This window comes from Typopeltis vanoorti, chromosome 10 (assembly GCF_054136105.1).
Source record: "Typopeltis vanoorti isolate ZY-2024b chromosome 10, IOZ_Tvanoo_1.0, whole genome shotgun sequence".
Taxonomy (NCBI): Eukaryota; Metazoa; Arthropoda; class Arachnida; order Uropygi; family Thelyphonidae; genus Typopeltis; species Typopeltis vanoorti.
This window is the reverse complement of record NC_143558.1, coordinates 120,251,011-120,277,261: the sequence shown is the minus strand read 5'-3', so window position 1 is coordinate 120,277,261 and position 26,251 is coordinate 120,251,011. Positions and strand designations below refer to the sequence as shown.

The following is a 26,251-nucleotide window of genomic DNA, read 5'->3' as shown; positions in this document are numbered from 1 at the left end:
ATGAAGTTTTATGAAGAACTTTATTAATAGTATTTTTGTCATTGCCATTATTTATAAATGTGTTGCTAATAATATTTAATTCTTATTTAAGAGCTTGTTGATTAGAGCAAATTGTTATAGCTCTGTTTTTAAGGGTGTTAATGATTTCAAATTTTTGCGAAGGGTGGTGATATGAGTTAGCATGTATATATTGGCCAGTTTGTGATGAGAGAAGGATAGAATGCCTGAGGGAAGATGTGTGACCAGTGTAACCAGGAACGGGAGCAAGTTCCGATTTTCAATTAACTCGCTCCCGTTCCTGGTTCAGGCAAATAAGAAGAAAAACATTTAAATCAAAATAACAATAAACAGAGATGTCACATCATGTCACAAATTTTAAAAAAATCATCAAAGGGGTGCTTAAGGGTTAAAGCTGTACACTGGGAGGAGACTTCCACATAGACTTTAAAGGAATGTGAAACCGACCAGGGCTTCTGAAATAATATCCAATCCTCATCTTCTCATGGTGCAATACGTACTGAATACTGAATGAACGAGGATGGGCTGGCAATCTGGAATTTAGCCGACCAAACTGTATTCTTATTGGCATAAACCACAAATAAAATGATGGTAAAACATCACAGAATTTCATGCCAGCTGGGGCATTACCTGGTTAAACATCACCTACTGTATATGTCAGGAAACCAGGGCAAAGGGCAAAAAGTCATCTACTAGAACAAATCCTGAAACACATTTGAACTCAACATCACAGTTCAAAATTGGTACTATCAACATAAGAAGCCTGAATGGCAAAGAAATGGAGATGGCTGAGGAATTGAATTAATACCAGATCGATATAATAGGGGTGACTGAAAAAAAAAAGACAAAAACTGGAGAGATCTTTCTAAGCAATAAATACAAAATGTATTTAAAATGTATACAAAATGTATTCAAAAGTATAAATAACATAAAAATCAGGAGTAGCTGTAGTATTCAACACAAAATATGAGGCTAATCTTCTTGAATAGCAACCAATATCAAGTTTAAGTTGAATTGGTATAGGTGGCACCTGTGGACAAGTAATGTTAAACTTGTGCTCCCGCATTTTATTGTAATTGTAAGTGTTTTCTGTGCAAAATAAGCAGCAAATGGAAAGGTAACAGAAGGTACTAAGCAGCTGATTACTACAGTACAACTCGTAAGTGCCCATAGTCCATTAAATCTACTATATTTTACAACTAAAAAACAGCTACGTGAAAGCGCTATGCCTACCGTGCGAAGTAAAGATGGCAGCCAACAACGGAAGACTACCTTGAATCCCGTCAGCGTAGCGATGCCGATCATCAACAAACCGAATGACATTACAAAGTGCCGCAGTTGTGAAACCGAACTCAAAGGAAGGAAAAAAGTACATTGTGCGATTTCTGTTGCAACTGGCTACATATTTTCTGCGCGAAAATAACTGAATCTGCACACAAACTTTTTACTGATCAAAACCAGCCCTACTTCTGTACGACTTGCCTCCCTTCTACAAAACAAATACTAAACCCAGGCAAAAAGAGTCAATAACCTTGAGCAACAGCTTAATACCATGATCCATACCTTCTTCTCCAAAATCAGAAAGTTGGAAACAAAGCTCGAGACGCTCAATGACCAGCGCCCGACCGCAAACGTGCTCGTGCCTGCTAACGAACTTTGTGAACTAATCACATCATCGGTACACAAGTCATTGAAGGCCGAAAATAGGAAACTCAATGCTGTTATCCTGAACTTTCCGACGAAAATGGTACATCCTTAAAAGAAGACGTCGTCAAACTTGCAGGAGAATGCAATTTCGATCCCAGAAATATCGTGAAATGCCATAGTATCGGACCAATTAACAAAAGAAAGGATGGTATGAACTATCCACATCTTGTGAAAGTGACCTGCGACTCACCAATAAATACAACCAAATTTATAACAGCGATAAACAACAAACTAAAGGACACTTTCCCCCAGTCGCACATACATGCTCGACCTGATTCAACCTTTGCCCAGAGAGAACAAAGACCCCAACTCCGAAGACAACTAGAAGAAAAACGCCAAATTGGAGACAACAGTTGAGTAATAGACTACAAACAATCCAAACTAATACAAAAACCAAGTGACGCCACTAGCAGCCACAAAAGACTCCTATCCTATGCAACCTGTACACGCTCTCTTACTCAACTGGTATATATCCCAAAACCTGGAAACTGGCCTGTATTCAACCCATTCCTAAAAAGGGTGACAAATCACTACCATCTAACTACCACCCTATCTCACTCACTTTAGTCCTATCTAAAGTAATGGAGAAAATCATCAACTCTCAACTCCTAATCTACCTTGAAGGTACCCGGCTATTAAGTGACCACCAGTACGGATTCCGTCAGAGCGGTTCAACGGGATATCTACTTTCATACATCACCCATCACTGGACAAACACCATGGAGAAATTCAGTGAATCCAAAGTAGTTGCACTCGATATCTCCAAAGCCTTACTAAGCAAACTCCCATCATTTGGACTGCCTCAGGACTTCTACAGATGGATTGCCAGCTTCCTGTCTAGATACACACACTGTGTGATGGTAGATGGCTTCCTATCCTCTCACCATTGAACAAATGCTGGGGTCCCCCAAGGTTCAGTTCTCTCACCGACCCTCTTCCTTCTATATATCAACGACCTACTTCAGCTGACCTCTAACCCAATACACAGTTTTGCAGATGACAGCACATTACTTTCCTCCCTTTCATTTCAAAAACCCTACTCTACACAACTCACCTCAACCCACAGAACATCAACCACCGCTGCCCTTAATTCTGACCTCCAAGCCGTCCACCAATGGGGCTCAGATAACCTCGTCAACTTCAATGCTAGTAAAACCCGGTTCTGTCTTATTTCTCACAAAAAAGAACCATTTTCCCCCAGCATTGTTTTTGATAACATTCAAATTCTCAGACAAGATGAAATTTGTCTTCTCGGAATTATCTTGACATCAAGCCTCTCCTGGCATAAACACATCACAACCATTGCATCCTCAGCTTCCAAAAAACTAGGCTTCCTCTTTCGCTCAAGACGCCACTTCACATCTAAACAGCTGTTAACACTATGCAAGTCACAAATTCACCCAGCTCTCAAATACTGCTCTCACATCTAGAGTGGGGCTCCAAAAAGTTCCCTCAAAATGCTTGACTCAATACAGAGGAGAGCAATTAGACCAATAAATGACCCATCCCTCACCAACTCACTCCCCACTTTCACATAGACGCCTGGTCTCCGCAATCTGTATATTCTATAAATATTTCCATGAGAAATGTTCATCTGAAACAGCATTAATAATCCCCCCCCCCGTGTACTAAGCCCATTGTAACATGTACAGCTGCCGCCCAACATCCTTTCACAGTACACCTCAAAACCCACAGAACAAGTTTCTTTTCCTCCTCATTCATCCCTGCTACTGCAGTATTGTGGAACAGTCTTCCCCCAGACCGTATTTCCCAAGAAATACAACATACAGGCGCTCAAATCTAATGTAAACAAGTTTCTCCTTTCGCAACCCACCACAGGTTGACCAGCCAACCTCCTGTATATGGGTCCAACACATTAAAAAAAGAAAAAGAAAAAAAAAGTTCAGTGATGTGGGCAAATATCAGAATGGGGAACTGGACAATGAGACATTTTCACCTATGGTCCCACAAAAGACTCTACTAAGATAGAAGTGTAGGAAATTTTTGAGGTTTCAGAGAAAGCAACTGACACATTGAAAAATGAAAATTTCGTCTTTGTTGGGGATCTAAATAGCAAAGTATGAAATGTCAAACTTATTGAAATATTTTGGGAAAATTTGGAGAAAAGAGCAAATTTAATAATAATGGCAAATACCTGTTGGATTTCTGCTCAGGACATGGACTGGTTATTACTAACACAATGTTCCAACATAAAAATGTGCATAAATTCGCTTGAGAGAAGAGGCAAGGAATAAGAAAAGTCTCATTGACTATGTTATTGCTAATGAGGATGTTTTCTCACTGTGCAGGACACTACACTGTACAGAGGATTTTAAAGTGGAAGTGATCACAATTTAGTCTTGAGCAGGATAAAATTGAATTTCATACTGGAAAAAAAAAAAAAAAACCTGTAAGAACTTTTAAAGCAAATAAAAGTTGAGTATTTACTCAGATATGAAATGTAGACTAAAATACACAAAAATTAAAGTCTGTAAACAGGAACCAAACCTTGGAGATTCAGTGGCAAGCACTGAAGAAAACACTGATTGATTCAGTCAAAGAGGCATGTGGTGAAGTTGTCTGCAAAAATAGAAAAACCAGAACTTCATAGTGAACACAGGAAGTTAAAGAGGCAGTGAAGGAAAAGAAGAAAGCATATCAAAAGTTCCTGGCAAATTAGTCAGCTTGTGCTCTTAGAGAAAACAGACACAAATGTAAGAAAGCTAAACAAAAGTCATGAGAAGACTTTGGTAAGAACATAGAAAATAAATATCAAGAAGGTAGCAAGATATTCTGGAGGCTATTGAAGAAGCTCAGAAATGGAGGAAAGAGAACTGTAAAAGGAATTAGAGATGATAAAGGTGACATGAAAACTGGAGAAAAAGATATCCTTGAAGAATTGAGTAATTACTTTGAAAATTAAAATTGCTAAATGAAAAAAAGCAGTGACGACAGCACAGTGGTAAAAACACTCACCAGCCAAGCAATCAGGTATCCATATCCACACTTTAAGTAGAAAAAAACCATCAAAAGTGTGAAATGTGGAAAAGTAGCTGGAGCAGATGATATTCAACCAGAAATGAAAGTATGGAGGTAGGTATAAAAGTCATAGAGTGACTGCACTGCATAGTTCAGAAGGCTTGGACAGAGGGACAAATTCCAGATGATTGAAGTGGAGCTCTCATAGTACCCATATACAAAAAGCGAAATAAAACTGAATGAGAGAATTACAGACTTATTTCCCTAATGAGTGTTCCTGGTAAGACTTCTGCAAGTATACTTGAGAAACAGTTCAAAAGGATTGTGGAAGAGAAGCTTGGTGAGGACCAAGCTGGATTCAAGTCAAATAGAAGTTGTAAGAAAACAGATTTTCACTCTACGACAAATAGTTGCGAAATCATGGGAATATAACAAAGATCTGTATTATCCAGATCTACTTTTCCAGATCTACAAAATTTTGTAGATCTGGAAAAGGCACCAAGAGAGAAGGTATTCAAAATATGGTGTCAATGGGGCATCATATCAAGCAATATCTAGTCTTTATTTGAGTTGTAAGTCAGCAGTTAGAATTGAAAGAAGTAAAGGAAGATGGTTAAATAAAATGTTTATTCACAATAATAAGGCTATAAGGCTGGAAGAAACATGGCTGTTTCTTCAAGTTAAAGTTTCCTTTTATGTGTGCATTATCCCCTCTGTTATTCGTTATCACAGAGGGGATAACATTATGAAGGAAAATGGTATTAAACCTGATATTAAAATTGGAGGTGTTAATCTCAGCTCTTTGCTTTATGCGAACAATGTTATACTTCTAAATAAATCTACTATAAGTCTGCAAGATTCCCTGACTAAATTAAATAACTATTGTAATAGATATGGTATGAAGGTCAGCAATAACAAGACAAAGACAATGAAAATAGGCAGAAGCACTGAAAATATCATTCACAACTGCATTGTGAATGGAGAACTCATAGAACAAGTAAAACATTACAGTTACTTAAATACAATTTTTAATGAAGATGGTAAATTAAATATGGAAATAGACAACAGAATAAACAAATCTAGTATGGTAGGAAGTCAACTGGATAAATTTATATGGAATAAGAGAGAAATCTGTCAAAACACTAAATTAGCTGTATACAGTACAGTGTTCAAACCAATTAAGTTATGGGTCCGAGAGATGGGTCAGAAGTAAAACACTTACCCAAAGACTAGAGACCACAGATATGAGAGTCCTGAGAAACATTAGGGAGCATGTACAGATGGCATCAATGGCAATATCATATTAAAAAACAAGGATATTAGTAAAGAACTTAACATTGTTAGCATCCAGGAATGTGATAGCAGAGCTAATCTCAGGTGGTATGGGCACTTAAACAGAATGGGAGAGGAAAGATTAGCAAAACAAGTGTTATCTACCAAGCTGGCAGGAAAAGACCAAGATATAGGTGAATTGATATGGTAAAAAGTGCCTGAGAAGGTAGAAATATAAATTCTGATAACGTTGGAGTCTTGACAGGTAACAGACTGATTTGGAGGAAAATTGTAAATAGGAAGTTAGTAATGATGTAAATGGGTCATGTAGTACTATCATATCCTGTACACCTGTACACCCTGTCAGGGTATATGTCAGGAATTTGATGATGAATGTCTGGTCAAAGAATTCAAGAATGGTGGATAAGAATAATATGCTCTATAGGGGAAGAATGGATTTTTAAGCATAGCTTATTCCTTAATCTGCATTTTTTTTTCTATAATTGTGACATGATTAATTCATCAAAAATTAGATAGGAAGTTAGTAATGATGTAAATGAGTCATGTAATGCTATCATATCCTGTACACCCCTTGAGGGTATATGTCAGGAATTTGATGATGATGATAAACAAAAGCATAAAAGGGTACAGATAAGAATGAATAAAAAAGATAGATGTAAAAAAATACACAAAGAAAGAAGTTTAAAAATGCTATATAAAAGATAAGCAAAAGGGTCTAAGAAAAATAAGTGTTAAATTCATCAGACACAGGTAAAACCCAGGTATTAAAAGCCTATCTATAGTCTATATATTGTTAAAAATATTGATTTTCTGTGAAAATTTAAAAAAAACAAAATGAGATACTTGGTGAGTCTGATAAAGTCTACTTGAATGTATATGGCTCAGTTATATTAGTAATAAGGCTAAAATAGTAGCTTTGAACAATGACAAAATGAAGGCAGGTGATTAAAATATGACTGACAGTTCAGCACCAAAGAACTCACAAAGAAATATCATCGTCATCATCCATAAATGGAAAGAAGCATGTAAGATGACCATGACCTAAGAAAGGCAAAGTGAGAACAACTTCCTCTTTATAGACTGAACTGCAACAATTTAACTTCAGGATTAATTCCATAGAGTTTAATACTACTCTCTATTCCATGATGACTGCCACTGGGATAAGTTTCTGTCCTATGATCTGTCTTTAATTAGTGTAGGGTGAAATCTGGTGATTTTAACCCATAATCAGCAGATGGTGAAAACTTGAGAAACGAGCTGACCTAGCTATAGTATCTGCAGCCACATTTCCTTCTGAAATCCATCAGAAGCACACATCCAAGTATAGCTTACACAATTGAGAAAGGGCATATTGGATTAGAGAGAACACTAAATGTTTCAGTAGCTCTAGAGTTCTTAACACTGGTAAGAAACTATGTGAATCTGTATATATTATGCATCTTTGGTAGTAATGCAATCATACGTATTTTAATCAAAGACCTATTGCATATAGCTCAGCAGTAAAGTTTTACATTCTATTCTAATAATTTTACATTCTATGGTATCTGAATAGATATTGTGCTATCTGGGAAAACAGAAGAAGATCCCACTGGAGCCTTTGATTCTGAACCATCAGTGTAAACAAGCACAATATCAGTGTTCGATTTGATGAGTATGAAAGATCAGCTGGTAGAACAGAGAAGGGATGGACAATTTAGATAAACTGCAGAAAGAAAAGCTTAATTACACAGTAGAAATGTAATTAATGGCATCTGAGCTATGTTGTCTATTCATATCTATAGTTTATAGGATGGCTTTTATTTGTTTATTTGCAAGTCAAAGAGTCATGTGGCAGTTTGATAGGTGTTGTATGAATAATGGCAATTCTAGTTGAAAGCCTTATATAGTAGCTATTCATAACTATTATTTTTCAGGAAATTATAATGTATGCTAAATATTAATTACAATAACTACTTCCTATATTTTGGGCAATGTTAAACTGCCAAAATATAGGAAGTATATTCAGGGATCACAAAATAATGATATGTACACACAGGCACTAACACTAAGTAAATGAGGCTAAACCATAGTCATGCATGGATTTCATTTTTGTAATGTATAATAAAGACAGCTGTTGACAATGAAGCAACAATGTCAGTTCATTTGCCTCTTATATACACCAGGAATCACCTCTTGATAAGTGGTATGTTGCTGCTGCTATTTCTTGAATCACCTTTTCATTCTTCCATATTAGGCATACTTGGGTAGTCTCTTTAACAGAGCATTTCAGTGTTTTGCTCTTAGTCCTTATTCTCATGATCTTTACTACGGCCAGGCAACAACAGACAGTTGACCATATTTCTGATATTTATAGCAGAGCTAAGGGTTTGGTAAACTGCCTTACTAGGCAGCTGAGATAATCCACTTACAGATGTGGGTGAGATAAGGTAAGGATGAGTTGTTGAAGGTAAGGATGATGATCCTTATGGCTATCACTCCCTGGTCCTTCAGTCAGAGTAGATCTCATTTGATACATTGAGGATGTCCCACTGTGATATTGCCCCTCTAGGAGAGAGAGAGAGAGGTTTTGTGAAGGGCAACTCTAATTCATATTATCCTGATAGATCTTGCATGATGTAATTTTTTGGATTGTGTCACTGTTGCTGCTTCAAACAGGAATGCTTCCTGAACAGGTTTCTTTAGATTTTGAAGATCCTGCAATCCCATCAAAACCCTTCTGGATGAAGGGTGACATTTTTCCAAGTGAACCTTCCCCTGTTGAATACAGAATTAAGAATACTGATGTATTTGTCGAAGATTCTAAAGTTTTCTGTTTCTTATTTTTGTTTTCTATTTATGTTACTATGGTATCTGTGCACGGTTGGAGCTCACTGAGGGCTCCTGATAAACAAAAGAATAAAGTATTATTCATTCTCAGGAGGAGTTTAATTCAGTACCAGAGCTCCCTGTCCACCACAGAGCCACACATGGATATACTCACTCTCTGGAAAACAATGACTACACTCAGGAGAAGAATGGCAGCGCTTCCCTGGATGAAATACTTTTCCACAGCAAGACTTGGGCTCTGTTCATGAACCATGGGAAAACATTTACTGCAACAACATTTTACTCTTTCCAGCAAGCTGACTAGCCAATTGATCTCGTTTTGCTGGGCTATTTAGTACTGCCCATTTTGCTGAAGTACAGAAAATATTAGGACTACCTGGATTCCCCTTTCCAAATGTCAACATGTCGCAGTGTATGCAAAATACTGTGGCAAAGCATTGGATCCCAGAGATGACAGTGTGAAAGACAGGTTAGTAAAAAAAAGGTCTCAAAGACGAGATTGTAAAAAATGCCTGGAAAAGAGGATAGTAAAAAAGACTCAGAAGTCGAGCAAAGCATATGGGAAGAAAAGTATAGCAAAAGAATGACAAAGGACAAATATCATCACAAGAAGGTCACATGCAGGGGAAGGTTGATCAATAGCAAGTTAGTAATATTTACTTTTCGTGTAGTACTGTTAATATATCTTGTATGCATACACCAGAGGGTATATCAGGAATTTGATCACAAGGTTCTTAAACTACACCAAATCCAAATAGATACTGTTCATCTTGTTTTGCTAACTTGTAGTGACCAAACCTTAGTGTTTGGTGCAACACACAGTTAATATATACTGTAAGTTTACAGCTTTTTATTAACTGGAATGTTATTAAAAAAAAAAAATAAAAACTGGTTAGCCTATTTATGTGTTGTTTTATCATGGTGAAACATTCCAGTTGGAATCCCCAAGTGAACGGCTAAATTGCTTTTAGATTAAAAGTCCTTAATAAATGTTTCTTGGACCCCAAATAGATGGCATATGCAATTCTTATGGATGTGCTGCAGAGACATAAACAGACACAGCCTGTTATATATGTACTGTTTTACATATAATTTTAATTCTGTAGTATAACAATCATAAAAATCTATAAGGATAATTTCTTCTATGTAAAATTTTAATCTTACCTGAAAATCAAATGTTTCATCACAGTTGAACACTAGAACAAATCTTCCTAGTTGATGACCAAGTGCTTTTACTGATTCTGTTTTACCAGTACCAGCTGGACCTAATATGAGAATGACAAGAAATATTTAACATATCGCTATCTGATATTCTTTTAAAATATATAAATCTCAGATGCTAACACCAGGAAATGCGTGTGCAAAATGTTTTTTCAATTAGACCTGAATAAATTCTGTAACAAGAGGAGTACTTCATTAAATTTCTAGAAAATCTTGTTTCCCTAGTGTGAAAATTAATAATATTAGTAATCCTGTAAGAATGCAGAAAGAGAAAGAATTAATTGTTTTGGCTGGACCAAAACAATTTTTGGCTGACCTAACTAATGACCTTAGAGGTGAGTAGTAATGTATGAAGGAGGAAGATGTGAAAGTTATTGGAAGAAGCAAAAAAGAAGAGCAAGATGGTGAAGTTTATGAGTCTATGCCACACAATGATAGATGTAAACTGAGAAAGAGGACAATGATAGCTAATGAATCAAGACACAGGTTGTGCAGAAGGTATAATGTAATGGCTTGAGTTTGATAGATGGAGAGATTTTGTACAATGCTGATTGACTGCACTTAAATGGATTCAGAGTTAGATGCTTAGAGAGCTTTGTTCACCAAGAATGTGGAAGCACAAAAGACAACTAGAGAAATTAGGGCAGACATTGTGTGCGTGCGTGTGAACACACATGCAAAGTAGCCCATGAAGCAAATCATTGTAAGAATGGCCAACAAGTAGAGAATCTAGTCTCTCAAGCAAAAATATTGAATAAAGCAATCAATTCATGAAGGTTGGTAGGGAGCCTACAGGGATGCTGCAGTTTCTATATACTAACACCAGAAGTATCAGGAACAAGAGGGAGGAGGTTCTGACATTGGTTAGTGCAAGAACCTTGCCAAATGTTAGCGGCATCAGTGAGACTTGGCTAACAGCAGGTAAGTCTTATATGATCTGCTGTTAGCCAAGTCTCACTAATGCCTATAGCATTTGACAAGGCTGTTGCACTAACCATTGACAAAACCTCCTTATGATAGCAGATGAACTGCAGTAAATAGTTTTTAGCATTGGTTAGTGCAACAACCTTGCCAAATGTTATAGGCATCAGTGAGACTTGGCTAACAGCAATAAATATAGTTACCAGGATAGAATGTAATGGATTTACTATTTTCAAAGGAAGGACAACAGGTGAGGCACTGCTGATGACAGTTCTTTTGAATCAATCTGTTGTGAGATCGAGGCCAGTAGGACAAAATATAAAACTGGTTGCTGCTATAGGCTAAAGATGCCAGGAATGATGTAGGAAGATATGCATCAGCAGATTAGTACAATTAGTGCAAGTCTAGTAATTATTATGGGGAACTTCAACTTTGGAGACATGAATTAGAAGGAGGAAAGATGACATGGCAGGAAGGAAATGGAATTTATAAACCTAGTTGTGAAAAAATTACTTGAAGTACAATGTGACAGATGGGACTATGTATAAGAGTGCTGGATCTGGTAATAGGATCACAAGACTTGTCCATAACTAAGGTGGCTACATTGCCTATGACTTGGGAAAGTGATCTGGTGTTGACTTAGGAGGTAGCAAAACAGAAATTCCAGTTAAGAAGGGATATATATGGAACTACAAGGCAGTTGATTATGATACACATAGGAGACAGATTGAAGCAGTACCATGATGTAAAGATCTGAAAGATAAGGATGTTCACAGTGAATACGGGGAAAGTTAATGGGAGTGTCAGGAGGAAGCAATATCAACACTGCATACCTCAGGGGGTTTAATCAGGTAGGAGTTAGATGGATGATTATTAATTATTAGTAGCATCATTAAGCATGAGCTGTAAAAAAAAATGTTGTGAAGCATATAGAAAGAGAAAACTGACCCGATAACCCATGAAGAGTACAAGGATCAGGCAAGAAAGGTGACCAGCATGGTAAGGAAAGTAAAATCAGATTATGAGAAGAAATTACCAAATATGCAAAAGAAAATCACAAACAGCTGTGGAAAGAACTTTAATGAGTGCAATGGTAGAGAAGTAATGGAAACAGACAAAGTTGTGGTGCTACTCTGTGTTCTTTTTGCTAGGGTATATCATCCAAGTGAAGACATCGTTATGACAGGAGCCAGGAACTGATGTGAGATCAGAGATTGAAGAACTGGAAGTACTTAGTATATTGCAGAATATGAATGCAAATACAGCTGTGGAACTGGATGGGATATTGGCTAGTATTTTACGAGAATGTGAGAACTGGTGGTGCCTTTCACAGGGCTGTTTAAATCTCGGCTCTAGCAAAGTTCAAACAGAGTGGAAGGAGGACAAAGTAATTCCTTTGCATAAAGGAGGATCAAGGCCTGTGGTAGCCTTAGATCCTCCTGGCAAAGACCAATGGGAAAAGTTGGTCAAAAAGAGAATTCGGGAATGGGTGGAATACGAATATGACCACTATGACGGGCAGCTTGGCTTTGTGAAGGATTGATATGCTTTAGTAATTAATTTTTTTATAATAGAGTAACAGCTGAGTTAGATAAAGAGAATGGCTATGCTATGATACTGCTGGATTTTGCAAAGACGTTTGAGAGGATATCACATGGGACTCTGTATGCAGATTGTAACAAACAGAGATGGATATGAAAATGGTGAATATGAAAATAGCAAAAAGTATGATGTTGAAGAGCAGAATCCAGTAGAAGGCAGGCAATGAGTGGAATGCTGCAGGACTCTGCGCTGGACCACTGCCGTTTAATTTGTACATAAATGATATAGAAAATAATTTAAAAGGAGATATTCAGTTGTTTGCTGATGATGATGCAAAGTTGAGTAAGGTAATAGTCAATCATGGTGATGTAGAGAGCATGCAGAATGATTTAAATAGACTGACAGTATGGTCCCAACTGTAATGGATATCAATTTAATGTGGAAATATGTAAAGTTATGCATTCTGGGATACAAAGATTACAGGCTGTATATCATTTTAAGGAAACTGCACTCCAGGAAATTGATGAAGTTTAGAGGGCATATTGCTAAAGTAACTGGGGTAGCTCACAGGATTACTTGGTTATTGAAGAATACACTAAAAAGCAGAGATATGGGGGTTACCATTCCTCTTCATAAAGCCTTGATACAACCACATCCGGATTGCTGTGCTCAGGTCTCGTCATTTCTTGGGGATGAGAAAGTGGTGGAACACATCCAGAGGCAAGTAACCAAAATGGTCAGTGGTCTGTGGAACGTTTCTTATGAGGATAGACTAAGGATTTGTGGATTGCAAAAAGGGAGGGGGATATATGATAGAAACATTAGTTACTACAAGGATTTCATAGGATTGATGGAGGGGAAATGTTTCAGCACTTGGCTAGAGAGCAGAACAAGAGGTAATCACTGGAAGTTGAGTAAAAGTATGGTTAGCAAGGCTGTGAGAACTAGATTTTTCTCTTGGAAACTGGTGAATGAATGGAATTGGTTGCCTGCATCAGTTGTGAGTGCTTTATCTGTTAAGGTTTCAAGGAAAGATATGATAGTATAGTATTGATAATTTGCATTTCCCACAGTGAGTCTTAGGATTCCATGGAGGTGTCCATGAAACAACAACAATAATAAAATCAAGTTTTTTTGTATAACAACTGGTGGTATGATAATATGACTCCTCTTTTTAATATTTTTAAGACAGTGCTCCAGTAGCAAATGTTTCAAGGAATTAAGAATAAAACTATCCACTTAGCAGGCTGGACAAGTATATATAAATTTAAAGATGGCAAGAAATTATATTCTTGGTTTCATCCTTTATCCAAGTGTAAGCAAACAAAATTTGCATATGACAGGGCAACTCATATACAGAGGCTAATTAATTCACATCAGTTCCATTTCCATAATACATAGTATTATGTCTGTAAGGATATGTGCATTGCATTTTGGGATACTGAGGCAATTGATGTGAAGTCATTAACCTCTATATATGAAGTGCCCTGTCATGAAGTTACTTCATGCACAAACTTTCTTTGCTTACACTTGGATATAGGATGAAACCAAGAATATAATTTTTTGCCTTCATTTTTTTTTTTTAATAGGTTGATCAAATCATTGTCTCTTCAGCATACTATCATCATAAAAATCAAATTCCTGATATATACCCTCAAGGGATGTACAGGATATGATAGCACTACATGAAAAATGTACATCATTACTAACTTCTTATCTACAAATTTCCTTCAAATCAGTCTGTTTTCTGTCAAGACACCAAATTTCAGCATACTATGTGAAATGTAATTTAGCTTGTCATTGTGTGTGTGTATATATATATATACTCCAGAGGATGACCTTAATATGAAGGTCAAAATGTCATGAAATTAAAATAATTATTTATATATATATATATATATTCATTTTTCTAAATTAACTAACTTAAAACCCGAGAATTATAACACGACATTTATTTGAAAAAACGCAACATGTTTCGTCAAGAATGACTTCATCAGGCGATAACAACATAGAAAAATATTAAAAGACAGTGAAATTAACATTGACACACTCTAAAGCTATACAATTATAAAGCCATAATATTCGACTGTAAATTACATGTAAAATTCGACTGTAAAAACAATGGCTACCCTCTAAAAAATATTAACAACCAATTATCCCACCGTCAACGTAGAGACACAGGACGACTCCAAAGATCATATCGTCTTGCCATATATCAGCACACTATCCAAAAAGCTGAGTAGAATTCTAAAGAAGTTTAACATAAAAACGTGCTTCTCGACTATGCCAAAAATAAGATCCCGCTTCAACAACTATAAACAACCTCACAACCTTCTACAATTCCCAGGTGTATACAAGGTCACTTGTGAATGCGGAAAGCTTTACTATGGGCAGACAGAGAAATCTATCTTACTACGTCTCGAAGAGCACCAGCACGACATTGCTTATAAAAGAACCAGAGCAACTGCTCTGTCAAGCCATGTCCTGCTTTCAATAAACACGAACAACGAAAGCCACCAACATGAAATAAATTGGACATCAACTTCAAACCTACACATCTGCCATGATGAGGTAGAGCGCCGCATTGTCGAGTCAAAGGAAATCACCTTGGACCCTTTTCACATGAATAACAATCTTAGCTATAATTTGCCTGACTCTTTCAACTCTACTATTAGATACTGGAGATCGCGTGATTCCACACACACACAGGTGTACAACAATAGAACTTTAACTCGGACTGTAGTTCAAGCTCATAATAACTGTAATTTACAGTCGAATATTATGGCTTTATAATTGTATAGCTTTAGAGTGTGTCAATGTTAATTTCAGTGTCTTTTTATATCTTTCTATGTTCTTATCGCCTGATGAAGTCATTCTTGACGAAACATGTTGCGTTTTTTCAAATAAATGTCATTGTGTTATAATTCTCGGGTTTTAAGTCAGTTAATTTAGAAAAATGAACATATCCCAACCCCGAGTTAATAGCACTAATCATATATATATATATATATATATATATATAATTTGTGTAAAATGAACACTAAAGGAAAGAGAAAAGATAATTTCTTGCAGTCTTTAATTTATAATATAACCAAGTAGAAAAACTTTCAACGGATAAGTATATAGTTATGCACTCACTCTGCAATGAACAAGCTTTTCAGAAATATTAAAAAATTGTCCATCTTCATTTACCATTTCAATTATGAAATAAATGAATAATTTAAAATAACGAGACAAATGTAGAAGTATAACTTGCAATGTTTACAATCACTATTTGGAACATTGGATAAGACCTATGTAAGAAATGTGTATTATTTTTAACTGTTATTGATAAATTTTGAACAACAGTTGTGTAGTTTATATGAGCATGAAAGGAAAATAATGGAAGAAAAGTAAACTTATGCATTAACTGATACAGAATGACTAGTGACTAATTAGGATTAATGTTTTAATCATATTGACTCAAGAGAATTATTTAGTATAATTATCACCTATGCTGTTGAATAACTGGTATTACTGTTTTGAAATATCATATAACTAATTAATCAAGTAGTAATCAACTTATTACACACCTGAAGTGGCTGCAGCCATACTTGGTCAATGGAGCAAGGGTTCTGGTTACTGCACCCCCCCCTCCCTACATGCAGTAAGAGTGGTACTCTCAATGGCATATCAATCACAATGTATGGGGACCAGGACCCTTCCCTAATTGAAGTAAAAATGGTTTCAGAGACCAGCTGCTGGTTAGTGCACAGGAGTGAACCAGATAGTAATGAATCTGGAGGCTACCCGATCTTACTGTGTGGGCAGTATGTTTCCAAGTCTCACATCTCATTGCATGTTCTGCTGACTTTTTATCTCTTCCTCACCACATACAATGGACCACAACCCAAAGAAATGTGATTTTACTGTGGATCACAAAAATTTTCCCACAAGAAATAGTTTAAAAAAATGATACACAAAAAAAGATCTAACCAAAAAAAAAAATAATAATAATAAAGAAAAATCTAAGCAAAAAACCCAACACAGAGAAAAGAACAAAAATCAAACTGCCCCCCCCCCAAAAAAAAAAAAACATTGATTCTTAACAAAATATACTTTTCACCACTTATAATCATCTAAACCAGAATTACTATTCCTATCAGAACTCCAACTGGCAACCTCAACAAACACTGTCCACTTCAACCACCCAAACCACACATTACAGTTCTTTCTGCAACAAGGACAGCACTTAAGCATTCATCAGAACTGACATACCATACCAGAGATCACAAGATCTGAAATCCCCACTGTTTGATCTGCATCGGCTCAAAATTTCACTACCAAATCACCCTGCCCTTTCCATATGTCCTATCACTCTCCAAACACCTGTTAACCATTCAGATCTCTCTCTCTCTCTCTCTAAAGCTCGACTTTCTACAATTGAAATACCCCAACAGTGAGGTCATCCTTCATGGGGATCTTCAATATCCGCAGCTCATATTGGGTTCCCTTCTCCAGTTTCACCAATCAAGCAGGCAGGGGTGGCGAGGTGTTTGCCATCAGCACTGACCTATCACAGATCACCACTCTCCCTATCAGAATACCTGACAACCCTTCCGATTAATAAACACATTCTTGACAAGTTCCCTTTCAAGTATACTGTGGATATCAGTCCTCTTGATAACTCAGATTATAACCTCATACATGTCTCTTTTGTCACACACAGAACAACCTTCACCCACCAGTTCTCAATCTCATGTCCTCTGGCACTATAAGAGGGACAAATGGGATGATCTCAATAACTTATATTCCTCCTTCCCATGGTCTGACTTTGCTTCAGTTCTTCTGATCCAAACATCTGCTCAGACTGAATAACAGAAATTAAGGCTTTCATCCCTTATTCCACTCCAAAATTATCAGCCAAAATCCAAGCCTTGGTTCTCAAAAACGTGTGCCAATGCAGTAAAAGAAAAAACCTCTACATAGCAAGAATAGTTCAAGACCACAACTCCAGCTGTTCACTCTGCCAATAGTGCAGCTCGCAACAGCTGTAAAAGAATCATCACCAAATCCAAATCAGACTCTAAAACGACCCAATGCTGTAGACTGACCTCCTGCCCAAATGGCAGTCAGTCCTTCTGGTCCATTGCCAAAGGCTAATGGGTGCAACTTTTCCCATCGAGGTTTCCAACTCTCACATCTGGATGGTATTGTAGTTACCTCACCTAAAGACAAGGCTGCCTTAGTGGCATCACTCTTATCGTCCAATTCCTGCATTGATAACCTGTGCAAAACTCCCTCTGCTCCAGCAAGAACAGCTCTCTCTGTTCATAAAATTATCTGTAGAAGAGGTACAAGCCAGAAACTTTCATGGACAGTGCACCGCTGAATTGGCCACTTTCAATTCTCCACTTAACACCTAAATCATTAGAACAAGAGCCACTGCTAATCAATACCCTTTTACAGTCAATCTTGAAACCAACCACCGAATCAATGTTACTGCCTCCTCCTCTTTCATTCCATCTACTTCTCTTCTGTGGAACAGTCCATCCCTCCCCCCAACCCTGCCTTCCCCAAAGAATATAACTTTCAGTTATTCAAACAAAAATGTGAATATATTCCTCCTTTTTTCTTATCCTCTTGCCCACACACAACACTAATATACTTATAGGTCTTGTGGTCTTCTATGTGTAGATTAGATGTATATTTAAAAATCACCAAGTGACGTATTTCATATGCACATTAAGGGAAATAGTAATTTTCTAAGATATTGAACAATATGTAAGCAGTATAGCAGAGCATACTACCAGTCTTTGTTGCAGATGTAAATAACTTAAAGATGTGAGATAATGTGTGAAGTATTTTGAATGGAAAGAAAGACAATCTTATTCCAAACCAAGAATGAGGGAAGTTGGTTTTGTAGTTAAGTGGTGTTAGACAACACATGACTACAGTTTGTACTTCTCTAGTCTCCAGTTTTCTTTTAAAAAATAAATATTCTTGATACATTTTTTTTTTTTGGGGGGGGGTGAAGAACTGGTGCTCCAATTGTCTTTAAAAGTATTATACAAAATGTCCAGGCACATTTTCGAAATGAAAACTCTAGAACTCAAGTTGTCTCCTCACAAACATGAATGGTATCCTATTTTTACCGCACCCCCCTATTTTTTTTTTTTTTTTTTTGTAGTCATTGAAAGTTAATGCTATAACTATCTGTGATGAACCAAGTTCTCTGGTGGAAGTCTGAAATAATAATGCATCACTGCCAAGCTAGTTTTTTTTTTTTTTTTTTTTTTTTTTTTTTTTTTAAGCTAGTTCTTGAGCCAGTTAATTTTTGGGACAAGTAAGGTTTTAAATTTTGGGTACTTCAACAAAACTAAAAATATCAAGTAGACTTCAGACTTATTTCCACAATCCTTACACGTATATTATTAAGATAGTAGCTGTTGCATACTTTGCTCTAGCCACTAATCCAATTAGCAAGAGCAAGGTGGTGAAAAATCACTGCCCTGCTTACTGGAAGCAAGAAAAGACTACCACCTACTACAATGTTTCATTTCAAGAATAGTACCTCCATTTTCTGTTTCCCTTTTCTCATGCAGTGCAGGCCTTGCTGGACATTATTAACACACTAATAAAAAAAAATAAACCAGGGAGATAGCACTCACCCTATTTGAGTGTGTAGCTATAAGAAAGGTGGCAATTTCTGTGGGCCAATCTCTGGATACTTCATAGGACAAAACCTGATGGTACTACATATTCTGGAGGCTTCCTAATTTGAATAATCTTTTTTTTTTTTTTTTTTTTTTTTTTTTATGCTGCTTACTCTAGAAGGTTGGGACGGAAGTGTTCAAGTACACAAGTGTGCATGCAGACTGCCAAGGGTTATGCTTGGAGCCTGGGCACCCCAGTGTTGAAACACTTGTACTTAAACCCTATTAACTCCCTCATGAGGGAGTTAATATAACTCCCCTCTCTGCTGCATGCCTATGACCCACATTTCCTGAAATTACTCAACAATGAAAGATAGCCCAAAAAATACTAGCCACTGCAAAGAGGAGAAAGTAACAAAATAATATCAACACAAAAAAAAATAAAAATATACCCCCACAGAAGCCAAAGCACACAAAATCTTCATCAAATAAAGCATTTCCAAATACATTTTCCCAACATACAAGCAGAAAAGACTTCTAAAAATACTATTTTCTTAACCATACAAAAGCTTTTGTTTTATTTGGTGGCTCCAATCCATGAAAGTTGTTTTTGTAAATTATTTTGTAAACATAGTACATTTGTGAGAGGCTAGGGATTTCCCCCCTAATTTTAGCATTTTTTTGTATTTTTATTTATTTTTTTACAAAATCCATACTCAACACACTTACAAAAAAATAATGAAAAAAAAAAAACTTTAGCCTTTAAAGGAATGCAGAGAACCGACAGGACTTCTGACCTAATGTCCAATCCTTACCTTCTCGTGGAGTACCTTGTTGGGGATCTACGTGGATACTGAACGAACAAGGATGGGCTGCCAATTTGGGATTTAGCTGACCAAATTGTATTCTTATTGGCTTAAACCAAAATACAAAATGATGGTACAACATGACAAAATTTCATGCCGGCTGGGACACCCCGGGTTAAACAACACCCCCTGTCGTTTTCGCCAGGGAACCAGCAAAGAGTCAGGTACTGGTACAAATCTGAAAAAACAACCAACTCAACATAACCTGAGTTAAAGATCGGTACTATCAACATAAGAAACCTGAATGGCAAAGAAATGGAGCTAGCTGAGGAATTAGATAAGTACCAGATCGACATAATAGGAGTGATTGAAACAAAAAAGACAAAAACCGGTGAGATCTTAATGAGCAATAAATATAAAAAGTTATATTCAGGCAATGACAATCAAGGAAAAGAAGGAGTAGCCATAGTATTCAAAACCAAATACGAGGCTAATCTTCTTGAATGGCAGGCAGTCTCAAGTAGAGTGATGTGGGCAAATATGAGAATGGGGAACTGGACAATGAGACTTATTTGTGCCTATGGTCCCACAGAAGGTTCTACTAAGGTAGAAGTGGAGGAATTTTTTGAGGATTTGGAGAAAGCAACTGATTCAATGAAAAAGGAAAAATTGGACCTTGTTGGGGATCTAAATAACAGAGTAGGAAATGATTGTCAGACATAAGAAAATATTTTGGGAAAATTTGGAGAAACAGCAAAGCTAATAATAATGGCAAATACCTGTTGGATTTCTGCTCAGGACATGAACTGGTTATTACTAACGCAATGTTCCAACATAAAAATTTGCACAAATTCACATGGAGAGAAGAGCAAGGAATAAGAAAAGTCTCATTGACTATGTTATTGTTGATAGTGATGTTTTCTCCCTGGTGCAGGACACCAGAGTGTACAGAGGATTTGAAATTGGAAGTGATCACTATTTAGTCTTGAGCAGATAAAATTGAATTTCATATTGAAAAGAATAACATGTAAGAAAGTTTTAAAGTGAATAAAAGTTGAGCAGCACTTAGATGTTAACTATAGACTAAAATACACAAAGATTATTGAAGAAAAAATGAAAGAGTTTGGGAACAGGAACCAAACCTTGGAGATTCAGAGACAAGCCTTGAAGAAAACCCTGATTGATTCAGTCAGAGAGAGGCATGTGGTGAGGTTGGCTGCAAGGATAGAAAAATTAGAACTCTATGGTGGACACAGGAAGTTACAGACAGGAAGGTGGACACCAGAGTGTACAGAGGATTTGAAATTGGAAGTGATCACCATTTAGTCTTCAGCAGGATAAATTTGAATTGCATATCGAAAAGAATAACATGTAAGAAAGTTTCAAAGCAAATAAAAGTTGAGCAGCTCTCAGATGTGAACTGTAGACTAAAATACACAAACATCATTCAAGAAAAAATGAGAGTTTGAGAACAGGAAACAAACCTCGGAGATTCATTTGCAAATCCTGAAGAAAACATTGACTGATTCAGCCAAAGAGGCATGTGGTGAGTCTGTAAGGATAGAAAAATCAAAACTCCATGGTGACACAGAGACAAATGTAAGAAAATTAAAACTGCAAAACTAGCCAAACAAAAGTCATTGGAAGACTTTGGTAAGAACATAGAAAAAAAATATCAAGGTGGCAAGATATTCTGGAGGTTGTTCAAGCTCAGAAATGGAGGAAAGAGTGCCATAAAAGGAATTAGAGATAATAAAGGTGACATGAAAACATTGACTGATTCAGCCAAAGAGGCATGTGGTGAGTCTGTAAGGATAGAAAAATCAGAACTCCATGGTGACACAGAGACAAATGTAAGAAAATTAAAACTGCAAAACTAGCCAAACAAAAGTCATTGGAAGACTTTGGTAAGAACATAGAAAAAAAATATCAAGGTGGCAAGATATTCTGGAGGTTGTTCAAGCTCAGAAATGGAGGAAAGAGTGCCATAAAAGGAATTAGAGATAATAAAGGTGACATGAAAACAGGAGAAATAGATATCCTTGAAGTATGGAGTCATTACTTTGAAAAATTGCTAAATGAAACGAGCAGTGATGACAGCACAGTGGCAAAATACACTAACCATGCATGTAGTCAGGAATACATGATATTAGACCAGAAATGCTGAAGTATGGTGGTATAAAAGTCTTACAGTGGCTGTACACCATAGTTCAGAATGCTTGGACAGAGGGACAAACTCCAGGTGATTGGAGCAGAGCTCTCATAGTAACTATATATAAAAAGGGAAATAAAACTGAATGTGAGAATTACAGAGGCACTTCTCTACTGAGTATTCCTGGTAAGATATATGCAAGTATACGTGAGAAATAGTTGAGAAGGATTGTGGAAGAGAAGCTTAGTGAAGAACAAGCTGGATTGAGACTAAATAGAGGCTGTCAAGATCAGATTCTCACTTCACGACAAATAGTTGAGAAAAATCAAGGGAATATAACAAATATCTGTATTTAACTTTTGTAGATCTGGAAAAGGCATATGACAAGGTGCCAAGAGAGTAGCTATTCTAAACACTACAGTTATATACGGTGTCAATGGGGCATTATATCAAGCAATACTTAGTCTTTATTTGAGTTGTAAGTCAGAGGTTAGAATATAAGGAAGTACAGGAAGATGATTTAATGTTAAATCTGGTGTCAGGCAAGGATGTACATTATCCCCTCTGTTATTCATTATCTATATGGATCACATTATGAAGTGATATTAAACCTGATATCAAAATTGAAGATGTTAATCTCGGCTCTTTGCTTTATCCGGATGATGTTATATTTCTAATTAATATCATTACAAGACTGCATGATTCCCTGACTAAATTGAATAATTGTTGAAATAGATATGGTATAAAGGTCAGCAATAACAAGACAAAGACAATGAAAATAGGCAGAAATAATGAAAATATCAACTGTATTGTGAATGGAGAACCTATAGAACAAGTAAAACATTTCAGTTACTTAAGGCACGATTTTTAGCGAAGATGGTAAATTAAATATGGAAATAGACAACAGAATCAACAAAGCTGATATGGTAGGAAGTCAAGTGAATAAATTTATATGGAATAAGAGAGAAATCTGTCAAAATACTAAATTAGCTGTATACAATACAGTGTTCAAACCAATTTTAAATTATGGGTATGAGAGATGGATCAGAATTAAAACACTTGACCAAAGACTAGAGACCACAAATATGAGAGTCCTGAGAAAGATTACGGGCATGAGCAGATGGCAATATCATATTAAAAACGAGGATATTAGGAAAGAACTTGAATTGTCTGCATCCAGGAATGGGTTAGCAGAGATAATCCCAGGTGGTATGATCACTTAAACAGAATGGGAGAGGAAAGATTAGCAAAACAAGTGTTCTCTGCCCAGCTGGCAGGAAGAACACCCAGATGAAGACCAAGATATAGGTGAATTGATGTAGTAAAAAGTTCCTTAGAAGATAGAAATATAAGTTCTGATAATGTTGGAGTCTTGACAGGTAACAGACTGATTTGAAAAGAAATTGTAGATAGGAAGTTAGTAATGATGTAAATGAGTCATGTAGTACTATCATATCCTGTTCACCCCTTGAGGGCATATGTCAGGAATTTGATGATGAATGTCTGGTCAAAAAATTCAAGAATGATGGATAAGAATAATATGCTCTATAGGGGAAGAATGGATTTTTAAGCATAGCTCATTCCTTAATCTGAATTTTTTTTTTTTATAACTGTGACATGATTATTTCGATGAAGGGAATGATTGCATGATGGATTTACAAAGCTGTTTGATACCACATGGAATTCTTGTATTACACAAACTGGAACAAATGGAGATGGATACAAGGGTGGCTGATTGATAGATACCAATTAGTAGACACTGCTTGGAGAGAAGTCAATGTACACTATAGTGTGAAGAACAAACAGTCGTGGCACCCACCTTAACAAGAACCTCTTTTTTTTGCTGCAATGACTACAGCAATCATATAGGGAATACTTTCCACAACTGTATGATAGTGATCAATGGGAATTTTGGACCATTCTTCCTGTAAGCATTTAAGGAAATCCTGGACTGTTGTGGAGTCGGTGCCCCATGACCCCTCCGATGCTTCATTTCATCCCACAGATGTTCATTAGAGATCAGGGCTGTGTGGAGGCCAGTCAAGTGTGGTGACATTCATGTTCACAAACAGTGTGGTTACAGCAGCAGCCCTATGACACAGTCCATTGTTCTGCTGATAAGGTCAATGGTCATGTACATAGAAATGCAACAAAGTAGGAAGCACTGCATTATCCAGAATGTTCAGATACTTCTGAGTTCAATGGTCCTGCACCACAAACAGAGGTTCAAGGCCAAATCAGGAAAAAAAGGACCATTGAAGGCACTATATGTTTGTTCAGGTCTGCGAGGCTTCCACATTGTAGTCCTATCATGGAAATTGATGTTGTGAGCCACAATTCTGAATGTTTTTGTGCAGATTCACGTTCCAGTTGATGCCCAGAACTCCACATTCAACATGCCAGACAACTAATGGCAGTCTTTACATATTATCCGTTGTATCATCCTACAGTCACGTTCTGTGAGTATGTTGGGTTGTCCACTGTGGGTAGTACTTGTAGATGACTCCCTGCACTTCCTTCTCACTGTGGTATCACTCATTGCTGACCTAGTGTGGCCCAATTTGTTAACAATTCGCCAAACAGATAGGCCAGCAACACGGCATCCTATCACAATGCCTCTTTCAAACTTAGTCAACACAGCCATTTCATCTGGACACAGTTGCACTGACTTGGGAGCTTCACATTCCTCTAGTTTATACCAGCTGCAAACACGACTTGATATATGGCATGATGCACTATGCTCATGGAGGTGTCCGTTGACGTCTTTCCAAGCAGCATACATAAAAAAGAGCACCAGAATACAGAAGAAAGAGATGAGATTATCATTTTACTGCAAGATTCTGTACTTTGACTACTGCTGCTGCTACTCTTCATTTGCACACAAATGATATAGAAAATTATTTGAAAGCAAATATCCAGCTGTTCATTGATGATGATAAATAAGATGACAAACAAACAAAATTACATAGAGTGTGAAGGACGATTTTAAATAATCTGTCAGAGTATTATCAAAAAATAATGGATGCCAATTTAATGTACAAAAGTGTAAGGTTATGTATTTTGGGATGCGAGATTACAAACTATGTACTGCAATAATGGAACTATACTTCAAGAAACTGACCAAGCCAGTGATTTGGGGGTGTTGGTGTCTAAAATTTAGAGGGCATATTGCTAAGATGGCTAAGGCAGTTATGGGATTACGCTGTTATTGTAGAACACACCAACAAGCACAGATCCATTCTCTTTATAAAGACATGATATAATCAAATCTGGATTACTGTGCTCTGGTCTGCTAGCCTAGACTTCTTCAGGTGAAATGGCAGAACTGAGTCTCCTGTGGTTAACCTTCAGACTACACGGAGATACCTAAACAATAATCAGAATTATAGGAAAAACCGTTTGCTATAACATAAGATGAAATGATGGAAGATGTCATACAGGATGAAATGGTGAATCACTTGTCTCAGCTTGCATTTGCTCTCATTGTTAGAGTGCATATAGTGCTTCATTATTGCACAATACAGAACTAACTGAATGCCCACAGGAAAAACATACAGAATGAACAATGTGCTGTAAATAAATTATCAACACAGTAATTCTGTTCAAGTAATTATATATTTATAAAAATTGCACATTTTATGGAAAGCAAATGACAGCACACACACACACACAAACAGGTGAACTAATAACAAATGTTACACCAACATTTAGCATTAATATCCAATGCATCTATTATCATTATATATACAGAATGCAAAATACTAACCAAAGGGTGATCCTCCAAGGCGAGCTTCCAATGCTTGTGTCATAGTAAGATAACACCGGTCAGTAAGAGGAGTCTGCACAAGTTTGTCTTGAACACCCAAATATTCAAATCCATAGTTGAACTTTGCATTTGCCATGTGAATAGACAATTGTTGCAGAACATCTGGTTGACGAGGATCAAAGTAAAATCTCATCAAGCTCAACCAATCAAATGATTTAGGATTAGTGACTTTGTTCTTAATTAATGATCTTGTAACATCTCTTTTATGAACAAATTCTGTTATCTAGGGAAAAAAAAAAAAAAACTTTAATATGAAAACTTATAACTAGGATAAATCATCATATTTAACAAGTAAAACAATTTTAGCATATATAGAAGTAGATCT

At 36.6% G+C, this 26,251-nt stretch overlaps 1 protein-coding gene across 1 annotated transcript in view; it reads right to left on the bottom strand.

The window, feature by feature from the left end:
* Positions 1–26,251, bottom strand: part of Dhc64C (dynein heavy chain, cytoplasmic) — a 1,087,706-nt gene that overhangs the window by 668,220 nt on the left and 393,235 nt on the right. Inside the window, exons 34-35 of the mRNA XM_090398628.1 lie at positions 25,867–26,149; positions 9,988–10,088 (exon numbers count right to left, since the gene is read on the bottom strand). Of these exons, the coding sequence (XP_090254754.1) occupies positions 9,988–10,088; positions 25,867–26,149 (384 nt within the window). The remainder of the gene's footprint in view (positions 1–9,987; positions 10,089–25,866; positions 26,150–26,251) is intronic.